This window comes from Onychostoma macrolepis, chromosome 23 (genome assembly GCF_012432095.1).
Source record: "Onychostoma macrolepis isolate SWU-2019 chromosome 23, ASM1243209v1, whole genome shotgun sequence".
Lineage (NCBI taxonomy): Eukaryota > Metazoa > Chordata > Actinopteri > Cypriniformes > Cyprinidae > Onychostoma > Onychostoma macrolepis.
The window spans coordinates 27,080,256-27,094,173 of record NC_081177.1 but is presented as its reverse complement, the minus strand read 5'-3'; the positions used below and the strand labels follow the sequence as shown (position 1 = coordinate 27,094,173).

At 36.5% G+C, this 13,918-nt stretch overlaps 1 protein-coding gene across 7 annotated transcripts in view; it reads right to left on the bottom strand.

The window, feature by feature from the left end:
* LOC131531755 (utrophin-like) overlaps positions 1-13,918 on the bottom strand; it is a 248,003-nt gene that overhangs the window by 65,801 nt on the left and 168,284 nt on the right. For all 7 annotated transcript variants that reach the window (XM_058762784.1, XM_058762788.1, XM_058762786.1 and 4 more), the window contains 4 exons: positions 8,939-9,207; positions 8,162-8,308; positions 7,060-7,138; positions 5,506-5,566 (listed from right to left, as the gene is read on the bottom strand). In XM_058762784.1, coding sequence (XP_058618767.1) covers positions 5,506-5,566; positions 7,060-7,138; positions 8,162-8,308; positions 8,939-9,207 — 556 coding nt within the window. The remainder of the gene's footprint in view (positions 1-5,505; positions 5,567-7,059; positions 7,139-8,161; positions 8,309-8,938; positions 9,208-13,918) is intronic.

Genomic DNA, 13,918 nt, shown 5'->3' with positions numbered 1-13,918 from the left:
ATTTTATAAAACCAATTATTGGATTAAAATATATTTGAAGTAGATTATTATTTTTTCTTCAGTAAATATTCTATTAATCTGTGGCAATGCATTCTGGGATTTGTGAATTGGTGATTCCATAGTATTCAAAGTATTATAGAAGAACCCTGGCATATCTTGCTGATGCAGTGAATGATTATTTGTATATTTACATGGTATAAATCAACATACCATGTAAATGGTAAATCCAACCACAGTACATTTTTAAGGCTGTGCATCTACTTTCCACTAGCAGTTTCATTGCAAGGGATGTAATGAAATGACTACTTACACAACATTTAAAAATCTGAGGCTGGTAAGATTTTATTTTATTTTTTAAGTTTCTTATGCACACCAAGGCTGCATTTATTTGAACAAAATACAGTAAATCAGTAATACTTTGAAATATTATTATAATTTAAGATAACTCTTCTATGTGAATATATTGGAGTGATCAAAGCTGAATTTTCAGCATCATTACTCCAGTCTTCAGTGTCACAATGATTCAGAAATCATTCTAATATGCTGATTTGCTGCTCAAGAAACATTTTTGATTTTTGTGAATGTTGATGTGTGTGTGTGTCTTGGAATATGTGAAAACCATAATACTTTAGGATTTTTTGATTAAGAGAAAGTTCAACAGAACAAAATTTGAAATCGAAATCTTTAGAAGCATTATTACTGTCACTTTTGAAGAATTTAACTTCAAAACTCCAAATTTAACCCATCCAAGTGCGCACACACATACACACACACCCGGAGCAGTGGGCAGCCAATGCTGCGGCACCCGGGGAGCAGTTGGGGGTTCGGTGCTTTGCTCAAGGGTCTCACCTCAGTCGTGGTATTGAAGGTGGAGAGAGTGCTGGTTATTCACGCTCCCCACCTACAATTCCTGCCGGACCTGAGACTCGAACCCGCGACCTTCAGGTTACAAGTCCAACTCACTATCCATTAGGTTCCAAGACAATTCCAAACATTAGGCCACGACTGCCCCACAAGTCCGACTCAAGTCCGAAAACAAGTATTCATTTATTAAAAAAAAAAAAAGAAAAAAAAGAAAAAAGAAAGGAAACTGACTCCCTGAACCCAAACTTTAGAAAGTTGAAGTAAACGTTTAAAGCACTGGAAAAAAGAGGAGAAAAAAAAAAAGAAATATATATAATTAAATAAAGAACAAACTAAATAACAGCTTGGTTACATTCTGCACCCGGAGAAGCAGGCAGAGGTTTACAGTACAGGATGTGAGAGGTGTTTCACTGAGAGTGCTGAGCTGCTTACAGGATTAGCTGCTGCTCTCTCATCTCTCTCACACACACACACACACACACACACACACACAAACGCTCTCTTTCTCTCTCTGAAGTCCAGGGAGTGAGTCTCTAAACACACTCTGATGAATAAACATGAACTCTACCCAACTCATTATATTCACAAAACAGTCTTTAGAATTACAGAAATATGCTTTTTGACAAAATACTTTGTAGATAAAATACTTTTTTTTTTTTTTTGGTCTCTCTCGGTCTCATCTGGCTTCTTTTATTTTCTTTAAGCAGGTTTGACGTGAGACATCAACATCATCAACATCATCATCATCAACATCAACATCATCAACATCATCAACATCATCATCAACATCATCAACATCATCAACATCTCCACTTGACATGAAATCTCTGCTCATTCCAAACACACACACACACACACACACACACACACCTAGTTTCAAACACACTTCATCCCTTTGATCTCAATTAATTAATGTTTGACTGAGTCAGCGTAAGTATGTGTGTGTTTTGGTGGAGAAGAGCCAGTATTTCACTCTCGTGAGTCGCAAGTATTTTGGCTTATATAAAAACAAAAACAAAAGCAAAGCAAAGCAAAACAAAACTCCAGATGAACAGATAATATTAATAATAATAATAATATTCAATAATTTTGTCTAGAAAAATATAATATACGTAATAAAACAAAATATATAAATGTCTATAAAATATATAATATTCAATCTAATTTCACTATAAAGTCATTCCATTATGCAAACATATATAATAGAAAATAATTACAATCATTTTAATTATTTATAAATGTGTATATCTCACATATAATAATCATCATCATCATCATCATCAAGATGCATTTGATTCACATATCTGTTTTACTTCTAACATGAAAGAGTGAATAGATTTAAATACATGTGCTATTTAAATAATTATTTTAATATAATATTAATGGTAATATAACACTATTCAAATAATAAACCAATAATTCCATTAATTTATTTGTTAGGTATGGTTCTATGCAGAATAATGTTCTACTGTTGATTAAACTAACAATCAAACAACAACAACAACAAAAAAGAGAGGGAGACATGGACATTACTAAAATGAACAAGAGATCTGAAATCAGATTTAAGGCCAGGAACAGTGTGACTGCAAAGAGAAATGGTTCATTTTTCACTTTTTGATCCACTTAAAGGTTTTATTAAAGATCACTCAAGTGCAAAAACACCTTATTTGTGGCTCTTTTCTTTAAAGCTGTTTGACAGGTACATCAGCCTGTCATGGTCAACAAGCTCCCGCAGATTGCCCCCCACACTGATCTCTGACTTCAGAGGGCTGAGGGCTTTCCCTCACAATTACCAGGGCACTGAGAGCACAGCGAGTTTTAATTAGGAAGACCAATACGCTTTGCTAATTGCCGCTGCCTCAGAACAGGAAGATCAATGAGCCGAGAGGACGCATTGTACAGAGAACCAAACGTTTGTTCTGGAGATCAGCTCTAGATGTAAGAGCACAGAGAGCTTCAAGCAGCCTCACACAAGGGTTTCTGCAAATGTAAGAGAGATTCCCTCAGGAAATGAAACGATGAGAAAGAAAGCAACTCTGCTGTATTCATATATGCACGGCCATATGGGGACTGTCAGAGAGCGATCCGCGGAAGAGAAGTTCAGCTACCGGGCATTCGTCACAACACACCTGCTGCCCTGAACACACACGGCAGCTTTTGTCTGTTTCTGCTTTTACAGGCCCCTTTCATCTCCTTTTCTCAACTACAAAACTCCAGGGTTAAAACGTAACGCACTGCTGATCTGGAACAATCTGTTCGGCACAATTCAACATCACAGTTTAGTGACTAATAACTGTAGTAAACCATGCATTTTAATGGACACCACAGATGCCAAGGTGAATTTTCATAAAGTCTATTCTATTTTTTTCTATTCTATTCTACTCTATTTTTTCCATCTTTATTCACATGCCAGTCATCCTCCTACATGTCTGGCTGATTTCCAAGCCGGCTCATTGTCAGGATGCTGCTGTAAGCAACAGCCTTTCTCTCTCTGGGCTCGATGGGCACTTAGCTGAAGGGACAATGTATTCAGGCAGAGGAGCTGTATCTGAGGGAATTGCCTATAGTCTGCAGAGACGTTGTGAGATCATGCTTGAATTTACTGAATAAATCCTGCTTTGCCGTGGTGTCTTGGATTTGACAGTTTTTACATGACAAATGTGAGTTACAATACAGAACCTGATCTCCACTGAGACCCTGGGGTCCTAGATCAGGCCAAGAAGCTTTCACTGCTGTTTGATTGTGTTTTTTCCCCCCTTCTGTTTAAGTCACAGACCGTATTTAAGTATATATATAAAAAAAATACTTTTTAATCAAAATAAGACAGTAAATTAATTTATAATGTTACAAAAGGTTTATACATCAAATAACCATTTCAAATGAACTTCCTATTCAACAAATAATCCTGAAAAATAGGGTTGGAAAAAAAAAAGTTTTCTTGATTCATCGTTTTTTTAAAAATGACGTCGATTTTGATATTGATTCTCAAAAGCCGCAAATCGATATTTTCCAGTATTTATTTCAGCAAACATTTAACAAGATCTGATTAATGTGAATCTTCTTCACTAGATGTCACCCTCTTATTTACCTTGCACGATGTTACAACAGAAAGCTACATTCAGTCAGTGCTTATGGCAGAAATACTGTTGACAAGAACCAAGAACAAAGCAATATGCATGATATGCAATGCTCAGGTGAAATGCTATAGAAATACTACAAATCTGCGGATGCATTTGATATCACGCATAAGGCACCATGATTTCCGCAATGAATGAATGGCGGATGGCGTGAGGCATTGTTTTGTTTACTACACGCATACTAAAGCGCAGATGACGCTTGCGGTGTATTCAGCTTCTGCAGTCTCACTATATGACAATATGAACACACGGATATCATCTACAGCTGCTCTGAGAGTCACTTCTTTAGCATTTTATCGTTTTAACTACCATCATATCACATACACAGCAGCTGCAAGTTCTTCACGGCAACCTGTCAAAATAAACGTTTGGTTTAACGTGAAGAAACTGTGTCAGAAATATATTACTATTGTGCAGTCTTAACACTCAATGTAACAACAATACTACTACTAAATATTAATAAAACTTTATTTTTAAAGGAATAATCACATTTGTTTTCTTTTTCATTTAAAGCTCGCCAAAAAATAAAAGGGTTTAATTTTCATTTGATTAGGATAAATTAAATTAAATTAAAATTTTATGCCTTAATTTGTTTACCAGGAAAATAAAGAAAAACATTTTACAGGGCTGTGGCTCTTAATTTCTTTTTATTATTTCACCATTTGTAAACTGATGTTTACTGTTAATTTTTTAGAAATATCAATAGCATTTGTATTAAAACTATATTCACTGAATGCAATAAAAAAAAAAAATCGAGAATCGAATCGGATCGAATCAAATCAAATCAAATCAGGACATCTGCATCTATATCCAGCTCTACTGAAAAATATATACTATAAATATTGTGGTTTTCACAAAAATATGAAGCAGCACAATTGTTTTCACCATTGATAATAATCAGAAAAGTTTCCTGAGCAACAAATCAGCATATTAAAATGATTTCTGAAGGATCATGTGACACTGAAGACTGGAGTAATGATGCTGAAAATTCAGCTTTGATCACAGAAATAAATTACATTTACTTTAAAATATATTCACACAGAAAAATAAAAGTTTATTTAAATTATAATAACATTTCTCAATTTTTACTGTTTTTATTTAATTTTTATTAAATAAATTCAGCCTCAGACTCTCAAAAACAATTTTAAAATCTTACCAACTCAAACTTTTGAACGGTAGTGTATATAAAAAAAAAAAAAATATATATATATATAAAAAAAAAGTACAATAATTTGCTCCCGGAATTTAAGTTAAATGTGTTAATGCCAAAATTACTTCGCAATGGTGTCCCTACAAGCCGTGCATCAGCTCAATCCACCATTTCAGCCAAACAGTGAAACGGTTCGCTAGTGTGTTTCTAAGTTCAAAAAGCGGATTTCACACCATCCGAATGCTGGTGTCAAAACGACTCTGTTCCGCTCCGACAGCTCTGAAGTGAAAGCACCCTAAAAGAGATCACTCCACATGGAAACAGATGTGCGGCTATGTCTGAGGGAGCACTTACTTGATGTAGTAGGGCACTTTATTCTGGGACACTGCTCTCTGCCAGGGCAACTGCACCGAAGCTGTGGACACATAATAAAAGATTGATAGAGCGGAGATTAGGGGTCTGATCACGATTCTGTTGGTAAATGAAGCATTAATTAAGAACAACTCTCTCATATCAGCGGACTCTCGCTCTTTTAATTTCTCCAGACACTAAAGTATCGTTCCTGAGGTTCACACTGGATGATATATATCGCAGAACTGCTCTCTCAGCAGAATTTACTGTACGCAACACTACTTTCACAGCGAATGCCATGGGATTCAGGATGTTACAACTTCAAAGGCTCTAAAAAAAACTCTAAAGTTCAGAGTGATGGTCTTAAGTAAAGAGCTTTCCGCATGTCTCATGTCAGCATTACACAAAACACTGAACTGTATGGATCTTAGCATAATACTGTAGAGTAACTTACAGCACAGACATAGATGGGAAAGGAGGCAGGTAGCACAAGGTAAAAAAACTAACTAAAAACCTTAACCCCATTTACTGCCGGCATTTTGGAAAGTAGGTGTAAGGTGAGAGAATATTGTTTTATGTACTCTTATTGTTACATCTTATAAATGTAATTGGCACATTTTCATTGCTAATAAAGGAAACATTAAAATTGATCAAATAAAACGAGTGTGTGTGTTAATGACTGCTCTTGACAGCCCATTGAAACAAAAAATAGTGGACAATTAACCTCTGAATTATTAAACAAAAGCTCTGCCACTGTTAAAGTGTATATGTGTGTGCTGAGGTCTGATTTTCCACCATATCTGACACTGGCTGCTTAATTTTTCATGGCTGACAGTTACTGTTTGTGTGCGAGTGTAAACTTGTGCCAATTAAAATCAAATTAATTTTAATTATTTTTGTCCCCTCAATGAGAATGAGTTGGCAAATCTCTGTGAATACAGCACTGATACTATTAACACTCTACAAAAGCAATTACATCTGTGCATATTATATGAACATTAAATATTTAAAGTAGACTGAAACAAGTTGCTACTATTCTCCCCAACTAACGAGAAGAAAGAAATTTAAGTAAGAAATGCAAGTAATTTTTCACTGGTTTTCATATCTTCAAGACGAAAATCTCTTAGTAAAGTAACATCAGACCTTTCGTCAACAAGTTTGAAGACTGTGACCCTTGACTGTGGGTTTGATCAAATGCTAACCATATATACCAGTATAAGCATCTGAAATCAGCAAAACGGGTCACCAGATTGTGTTATGTTTTAGATGCTGTCATGCTGGTGTTCCCATCCGGATCTTAACTAGTTTAACCAGCGAGACTTCATTGGTCAACCGATTTCACTAGCTGCTCATTTACTGTGTTGGTCCACTAACTAGACCAACCTCAAACCAACACTACCCATTGAGAATTCATGCTGGTCTAAGCTGGTCTTTTCAGGAGGGGTTGTAACAGTAAAGTTTGCCTTAGCAAGTACCACTAACTTTTCAGGCAGCACTGAAGCCCAGTGAAATAAAGCCGACACGATAGTGTGAATTTATTCATGTGTTTTGACTCACTGGATAAGAAGTGTTGAGAGGAGGGTCCAAAATCCCTGTGTGCTTCCTGTAAGAGCTTCAACCTGTCCTCTAGAGCCGCCTGGAGACAGACAGAAACGGCGAGAGAGAAAGTTAGGTTGGCTGCTAAATGGAATATGACAAACAAGCTGAAAAAAATGCATCCACACAGACACAGCAGGGCACAAATCTCAGCGTATGAAAGACAGTAATGAACAGACAGACTTAGACTTAGTCTTTCTGCACCTTCAGTGAGTGTACTAAACAGATCCTGAGGAAAACAGATACAGTCTCAAAGCTCACACACACACACACTTGAGAACAACATAGATCCTGACACACACAGACTGCACTAATGACACAAGAGAAGAGACTGAATTTATTAGATTATTTATTAGATTTATTAGGATTTGTAAGAATCATTCATTAGAAAAGAGAGTGCAAAAGAGAAGGAAACGAAATAAGAAATGGAAAGAAAGAAATTAAAGAAAAAGGAAAGGAAAGGAAAATGAAAAGAAAGAAATTAAAGAAAAGGAAAGGAAAGAAAAGGAAAGGAAAGGAAAGGAAAGGAAAGGAAAGGAAAGGAAAGGAAAGGAAAGGAAAGGAAAGGAAAGGAAAGGAAAGGAAAGGAAAGGAAAGGATTATCGGATTGGATCGGAAAAAAGGTAGGAAAGGAAAAAAATTGATCAGATTGGATCGGAAAAAGGAAAGGAAAGTAATTATGTATGAAAGTATGAATGTAAGGATGTATGTATGAAAAAGAACAGGAAGACAAAGGAGGAGGAAACAAAAAAGTAATAGGAAAGAGATAATAGAAATGGAAAAGGAGAGGAGTGTGAATGAAATGAACAAGAGGAGGAAGAATTAGGAAAGGAAAATTAAAAGGAGAGGAGTATGCAGATGACCTGCATGAAAGGAACAGGAACGGAAAAGGAAAATGAATGAGGAAAGTAAAGCAAAGGAAATGGGATAATAAAAAATAAAAAAAGCAAATGAAAAAGGAAATGAATATGCAGAGCACCTGCATGAATAGAACAGGAAGAGGAAGGAAAAACAACAGGAAAAAGAAAAGTCATATGGAAAGGCAAAATAACAGGCAAAGGACCTGCAGTAGTTTCCAGCGCATGTTGAGGTTGTCTAACTGGCGGTTGGTGGTGGAGGACACATGGACGTCCAGAGGGGTCAGCTGACCTGCCAGATCATTCACAGCCCGGACATCCTGTTTCAGAGGCGCGATCTCATCACGGAACGCCTGAAACACACACACACACAGAGAAATAAAATACATTACCATCTTTATCTCTGCATATCGCCCAAACACAAATTTAAATAAATCATCAGCCGGAGCGTTTGGCAATGACTCATAGCATGTGTGAGAGGTGTAACAGCGTCATCGTGGGATAAAACTATAAAAATAGCTTCAGGCAGGAAAATGATTAACTAGAATAATCCTTAAAGGAATAGTTCACACAAAAATGGAAATTCTGTCACTATTTACCCTCCCTTGCGTTCTTCAAAACCCAAAGGATTATGTTTCTTCCATGGAATACCTTACAATCGAGATGTTAAACTAAACGTTCACATAGCACTTGTTCATACAACGGAAGTAAAATGACCATGGCCTGTCATACTGCAAACAAAGCCAATTTTTTGTTATCTTTTATGCACCTTTTTGTGCTTTTTTTGGACCTTCACAACTCCCATTTCATAGTAGTGAAAAGCATCATGATGAATATCTTCTTTTATGCTCCACAGAAGAAAGTAAGTCATACAGGTTTGAAATGAAATCACGAGTGAATGATGACATAATTATCAATTTTTTAGATTTAATAATCCATGATGAATTGACTGAACTTTCATACTGGCAAGAACAGTAACGTACCGTTGTTTTATCGATGTGATCCTGTAGGGAATCTATGAGAAGGTCTCCCACTGGTTGCCATCCTGCTTTGAGCTCCTCGGCCTGGGCTAGACGCAGGTCCAGCTGGTCCATGGAGCTCTGGAGATCCTGGAGTTTATCCAGCACCCTGTCCACCTGTTCTTGCCAGGTTCCCGCGTGTCCCATCAGCCTCTCCCAGCGCTCGCCCACCTCTGCAGTCTGCTTACGAATCGCCTTAGCCACCCGCTGGGCCTTCTCCTCTGGGGTCAGCTCTACAAAAATAGCAGACGCAAACTCAATTTAAATTACATCTTCACTTCAGTCGACCTCAATTAAGTTTTGTAATAAAAAAGTAAATACGGCCGGCAACAAGAGACTCTAATTCTGGAATGGTTTCTATTTCTGTAATGTTGTGTCTGAACAAAAACATACAAACTATGGGCTTTATCACACCTGGATCACTTAGAGAACTTATTTCGTAACCTGCCATGTTTTCTCCCTTAGTTTGGTTAAATCCATTACACACACACACACACAAAAATGGCAATTGCATTTGGATGCACACTAAAACAATCAGTCCAAAATCATCTGAACAATGTGGTCTCTACCTAATTGGAAACAAACTCTGGAATGGTTTACTTGTGGTGAGACAGCAAATCAATCTGACCCAAAAAAACAACAAAGCATAGTTGAAAACCAAAGATCTCAAAATGTTGTGCAACTGCTATATATAATTGATTAGTGAAAGCAGGAATCAAGGCTTATACTGTATACATCTGTATATGTAGCTGGTCTGCATCTTGATAGATGAACAAGATCTCTGACCAATGAGAGGACAGGTTTACACACATGTGACTTGCATAAACACCTTTTGGAAAGCTTTGAACAGTTGTCTTTTAAAAGCCTTCCTAACCAAGGAGAAAACGCAACATTTATTTTAAGATCCTGTTTTGGAACCAACCAAACGATCTACAGGTCTGAAAACTCCCCGTGTGTTCAATAACAATGATAATCTCAGGTAATATGTGTGTTAGCATAATGTTAGTTATCTCTGTTTTGTTGTTTGATTAAAATGAATGACATTAAAGTGACTGCTGTCACTTTAAGAGCTGGACCCCGGATCCAATATACTGTTACACGTGTTTTCTTTCTCAGCTGTTTGCTTTCACTTAAGACCTAAATTACTGTTTACGAGGATACTTGCAAAGATGGGCATTTTGTATGGCAAGCCGTTTTGACTTTTATTCATTCTCAGGATATGACTTCTTGATATCAACAATTCAGTTTTTACTAGTTAAAATGTTCATTCTTGATATCAGGAATTAGATTTCCACTAGTAACAATGGTTATTTTTGATATCAGCAATTGCATTTTCACTAGTTAAAATGCTAATTGTTGATATCAAGAATTAAATTACAGATATCAACAATTTAATTCTTGATATCAACAATTGTATTTTCACTAGTTAAATGTCACCATAGGCTGCCATTCAAAATCAATTGTTGATATCAAGAATTAACTTCTTACTAGTTGAAATTCCAATTTCACATATCAGAAATACAATTCTTACTAGTAAAAATGTTTATTCTTGATATCAACAATTTAATTCTTGATATCAACAATTTAATTGTCACTAGTGACAATGTTCATTTCTGATATCTGAAAATGTATTTCTGATATCAACAATTGGGAGGGTAATTTTAGATATCAACAATTAGCATTTAAACTAGTGAAAATGTAATTGTTGATATCAAGAATTAACATTGTTACTAGTGGAAATGCAATTGCTGATATCAAAAATAGCCATTGTTACTAGTGGAAATCTAATTCCTGATATCAAGAATTAACATTTTAACTAGTGAAAATTTAATTGTTGATATCAAGAAGTCATATCCTGAGAATGAATAAAAGTCAAAACGGCTTGCCATACATTTTGACCATTCAAGGCCTTTAAAGCAGCAAAAATAACTCCGTTCAATGCTTGTCTTCACATGTGTGCCACAGCAACGTCACGAAATCTCTACCGGTTGACAAATTTCTACCGGGTAATTGTGTCTACCGGTATAACGCCCACCCCTACTTTACACCACAGATTTTCAAGTATCAATGTGTGTGACTTTAACAGCCATTATGAAAGCTATAATGAATAATTTACCTCAGATCTTAAAAATAAATTTAAGGAAACAAGAACATTTATACTGTGAATAAGTGTGTTCCATGACAAAGATTGTAACAGTTGCTTTTAATAATGTTAAATTGGTTTCATTTTTATTAAATCTGATGTGTACTCATCCATTTTGTGTGAGAGCGAGACAGCAGTGCGCTTGCAAAGAGAGTCTGTCTACACACACGTCTGATTGGCTGTAATTTTGATAGATTTTAATCGCATCTCACAGCCAGACAAACTACTTGTTGATTGAATCATAGACTATAAAGACAGCATAATATTACAGCAAACTGTCTGGAACATCCTTTGTGTTTGGGATACGCCTACTGTACGATCCCTAAAATGTTGCCAATGGGAAGTTTACAAGGTTTTAAGGTCACACCTTATTTTAAGGTCCAATGCTCGCTTTTAACAAACCATTAACTATGACTTTTGCCTCAAAAAACTCTTAATTTGCTGCTTATTAATATATATATAGTAAGGTAGTTTAGGTACTGGATAGAGTTAGGGATGTAGAATATGTGCTTTCTAAGCACTAATAAACAGCCGTTATATTAATAATAGGCATGCTAATAAGCAACTAGTTAATAGTGAGAATTGGTCCCTATGCTAAAGTGTTAGCGGTTTTAGAACAGACTAATATAATCAGCATGCATTTGTGCATCTCACATCTATCAGTATGACCACAACTTGACTTTTCCACATTGCAAATGACCATGTTCAGACGATATGCTCAGTGCACGGTCATTTAAGAAAGTTTTTACTAATGAGCCACTCAACTGATGAGCTAAATAGAGAGAGGTTTACAGACGACAGGAGGCAGATGTTTGGGCAATTTAGAAAGAGCCCAGGGCATGTCTACAGGCAGGGCTACAGCATTAACATCTGCTCTTTCATTCGGCTTCCAGGCTTTTTGAGGACGTGAGAAGACACTTCAGCTAATGTCACCATCACAAACAGCAGGACTGATTCTCAATTCGGCAAATGCTCACCTCTATCTTTCATCTTTATATTTCTGTTTCAGCCGAGAGAGAATCAATTTAAAATTCAAATGCGTTCAAGCGTTTCTGGAAAGGTTTGAAATTCAATTAAGATCCAGGGGTTGAATGGAAATGAAAGTGACGGTGTGGTAGCGGCTTGTTTATGCTCATTTGATGACGAGCGCTGGAACAGATTGCTCTACATTTTAAAACATACAGTTCAATTTGGAAAACATGCATTTGCGTGAACATTAGTCGTGTATGATTTTATCTGGGTAAGCTGCTCCCGCTGTGTGTTTGCGCAGGCAGCAGAGCGCGTGAGCTGGTTATCGGTTCAGATAGCTGAGCTCTGCGCTTTGATCGCAGGGATAAGAGAAAATGGAAGTGCAGAGATCGCTCAAGGACTGAATGGAGGCATGCGAGATTGCTCTAGGTGTTTGGAGTGAGATGTGTGGAGAGAGATCAGAAAACACTGCCCTTCTGAACCCTGCTGACTTCAATAGGAGTAAATGCGAAAGTGTACATTTGTGGTAAGAATATTAAATAAGCTTACAGGCAGAGTAACATTGAATCTGCACCCTCAAATCTCCAGGGAATAGATCAAAACTGTCATTTACAAAGTTATTATATATATATATATATATATATATATACATACATACATACACACACACACACACACAGTTGTGCTCAAAATTATTCATACCCTTGGTAAATATGATCAAAGGAGGCTGTGAAAATAAGTCTTTATTGTTTATCTATTTGATCTTTCATTTAAAAATTTAAAAGTGGGGGAAAATCACATTAGGAAATAAATATTTTTATCTAGTACACAATGGCCACAATTATTGGTACCTCTAGAAATTCTTGAAGTATATTATGAAGTATATTCCCAATCATATTTGTATTTTTTAAATCACACCAGGGTGACTAGGAATTTGAAGTTGTCCAGCCATGGCTTCCTGTTTCACAGGATTATAAATATAAGGAAGACAAAGGCCAAATTCCCTTAATCATCCATCACAAGGAGTAAAACCATAGAATATATTTCTGATGTGCAGCAAAAGATTGTTGAACTTCACAAATTTAGAAAGTGGCTTTAAGAAAAGAGCTAAAGCATTAAAAATCCCCATTTCCCCAATCAGGGCAATAATTAGGAGGTTCCAATCAACTAAAGATATTACAAATCTGCCTGGAAGAGGACGTGTCTCTATATCATCCTAATGCACGGTGAGAAGGAGAATTTGAGTGGCTAAAGACTCTCCAAGGACCACAGCTGGAGAATTGCAGAAAATAGTTGAGTCTTGGGGTCAGAAAGCCTCAAAAAAATAAATAAAAAAAATACAGCCCCTACATCACCACATGTGATGTGGGGATGATTCTCCTCGTTCATCCAAAAACAAACTCCAGCATATTCAGTTATCAGACACGACTGGAACGTCAAATGGGACTGGCTTCTATGATCAGATGAACCTAAAAAAAAAGCTTTTTAGCAGCAAACACTCAAGATGGGTTTGGTGAACACAGGGATAAAAAGTACCCCATGTGTACAATACCGCTGTATTTTTTATGTTGTGGGCCTACATTTCTGCTGGAGGTCCTGGACATCTTGTTTAGACACATGGCATCATGGATGCTATCAAATACCAACAGATAAAAAAATAAAAACTGACTGTCCATGCTAGAAATCTTATAATGGGCCGTGGTTGGATCTTCCACCAGGACCACAATCCAAAACAAACATCAAAATCAACACAAAAATGTGTCAATGAGCATAAAATTAAGCTTCTGCCATGGCAGTCCCAGTCCTCTGACCTGAACCCTGTAGAAAATGAG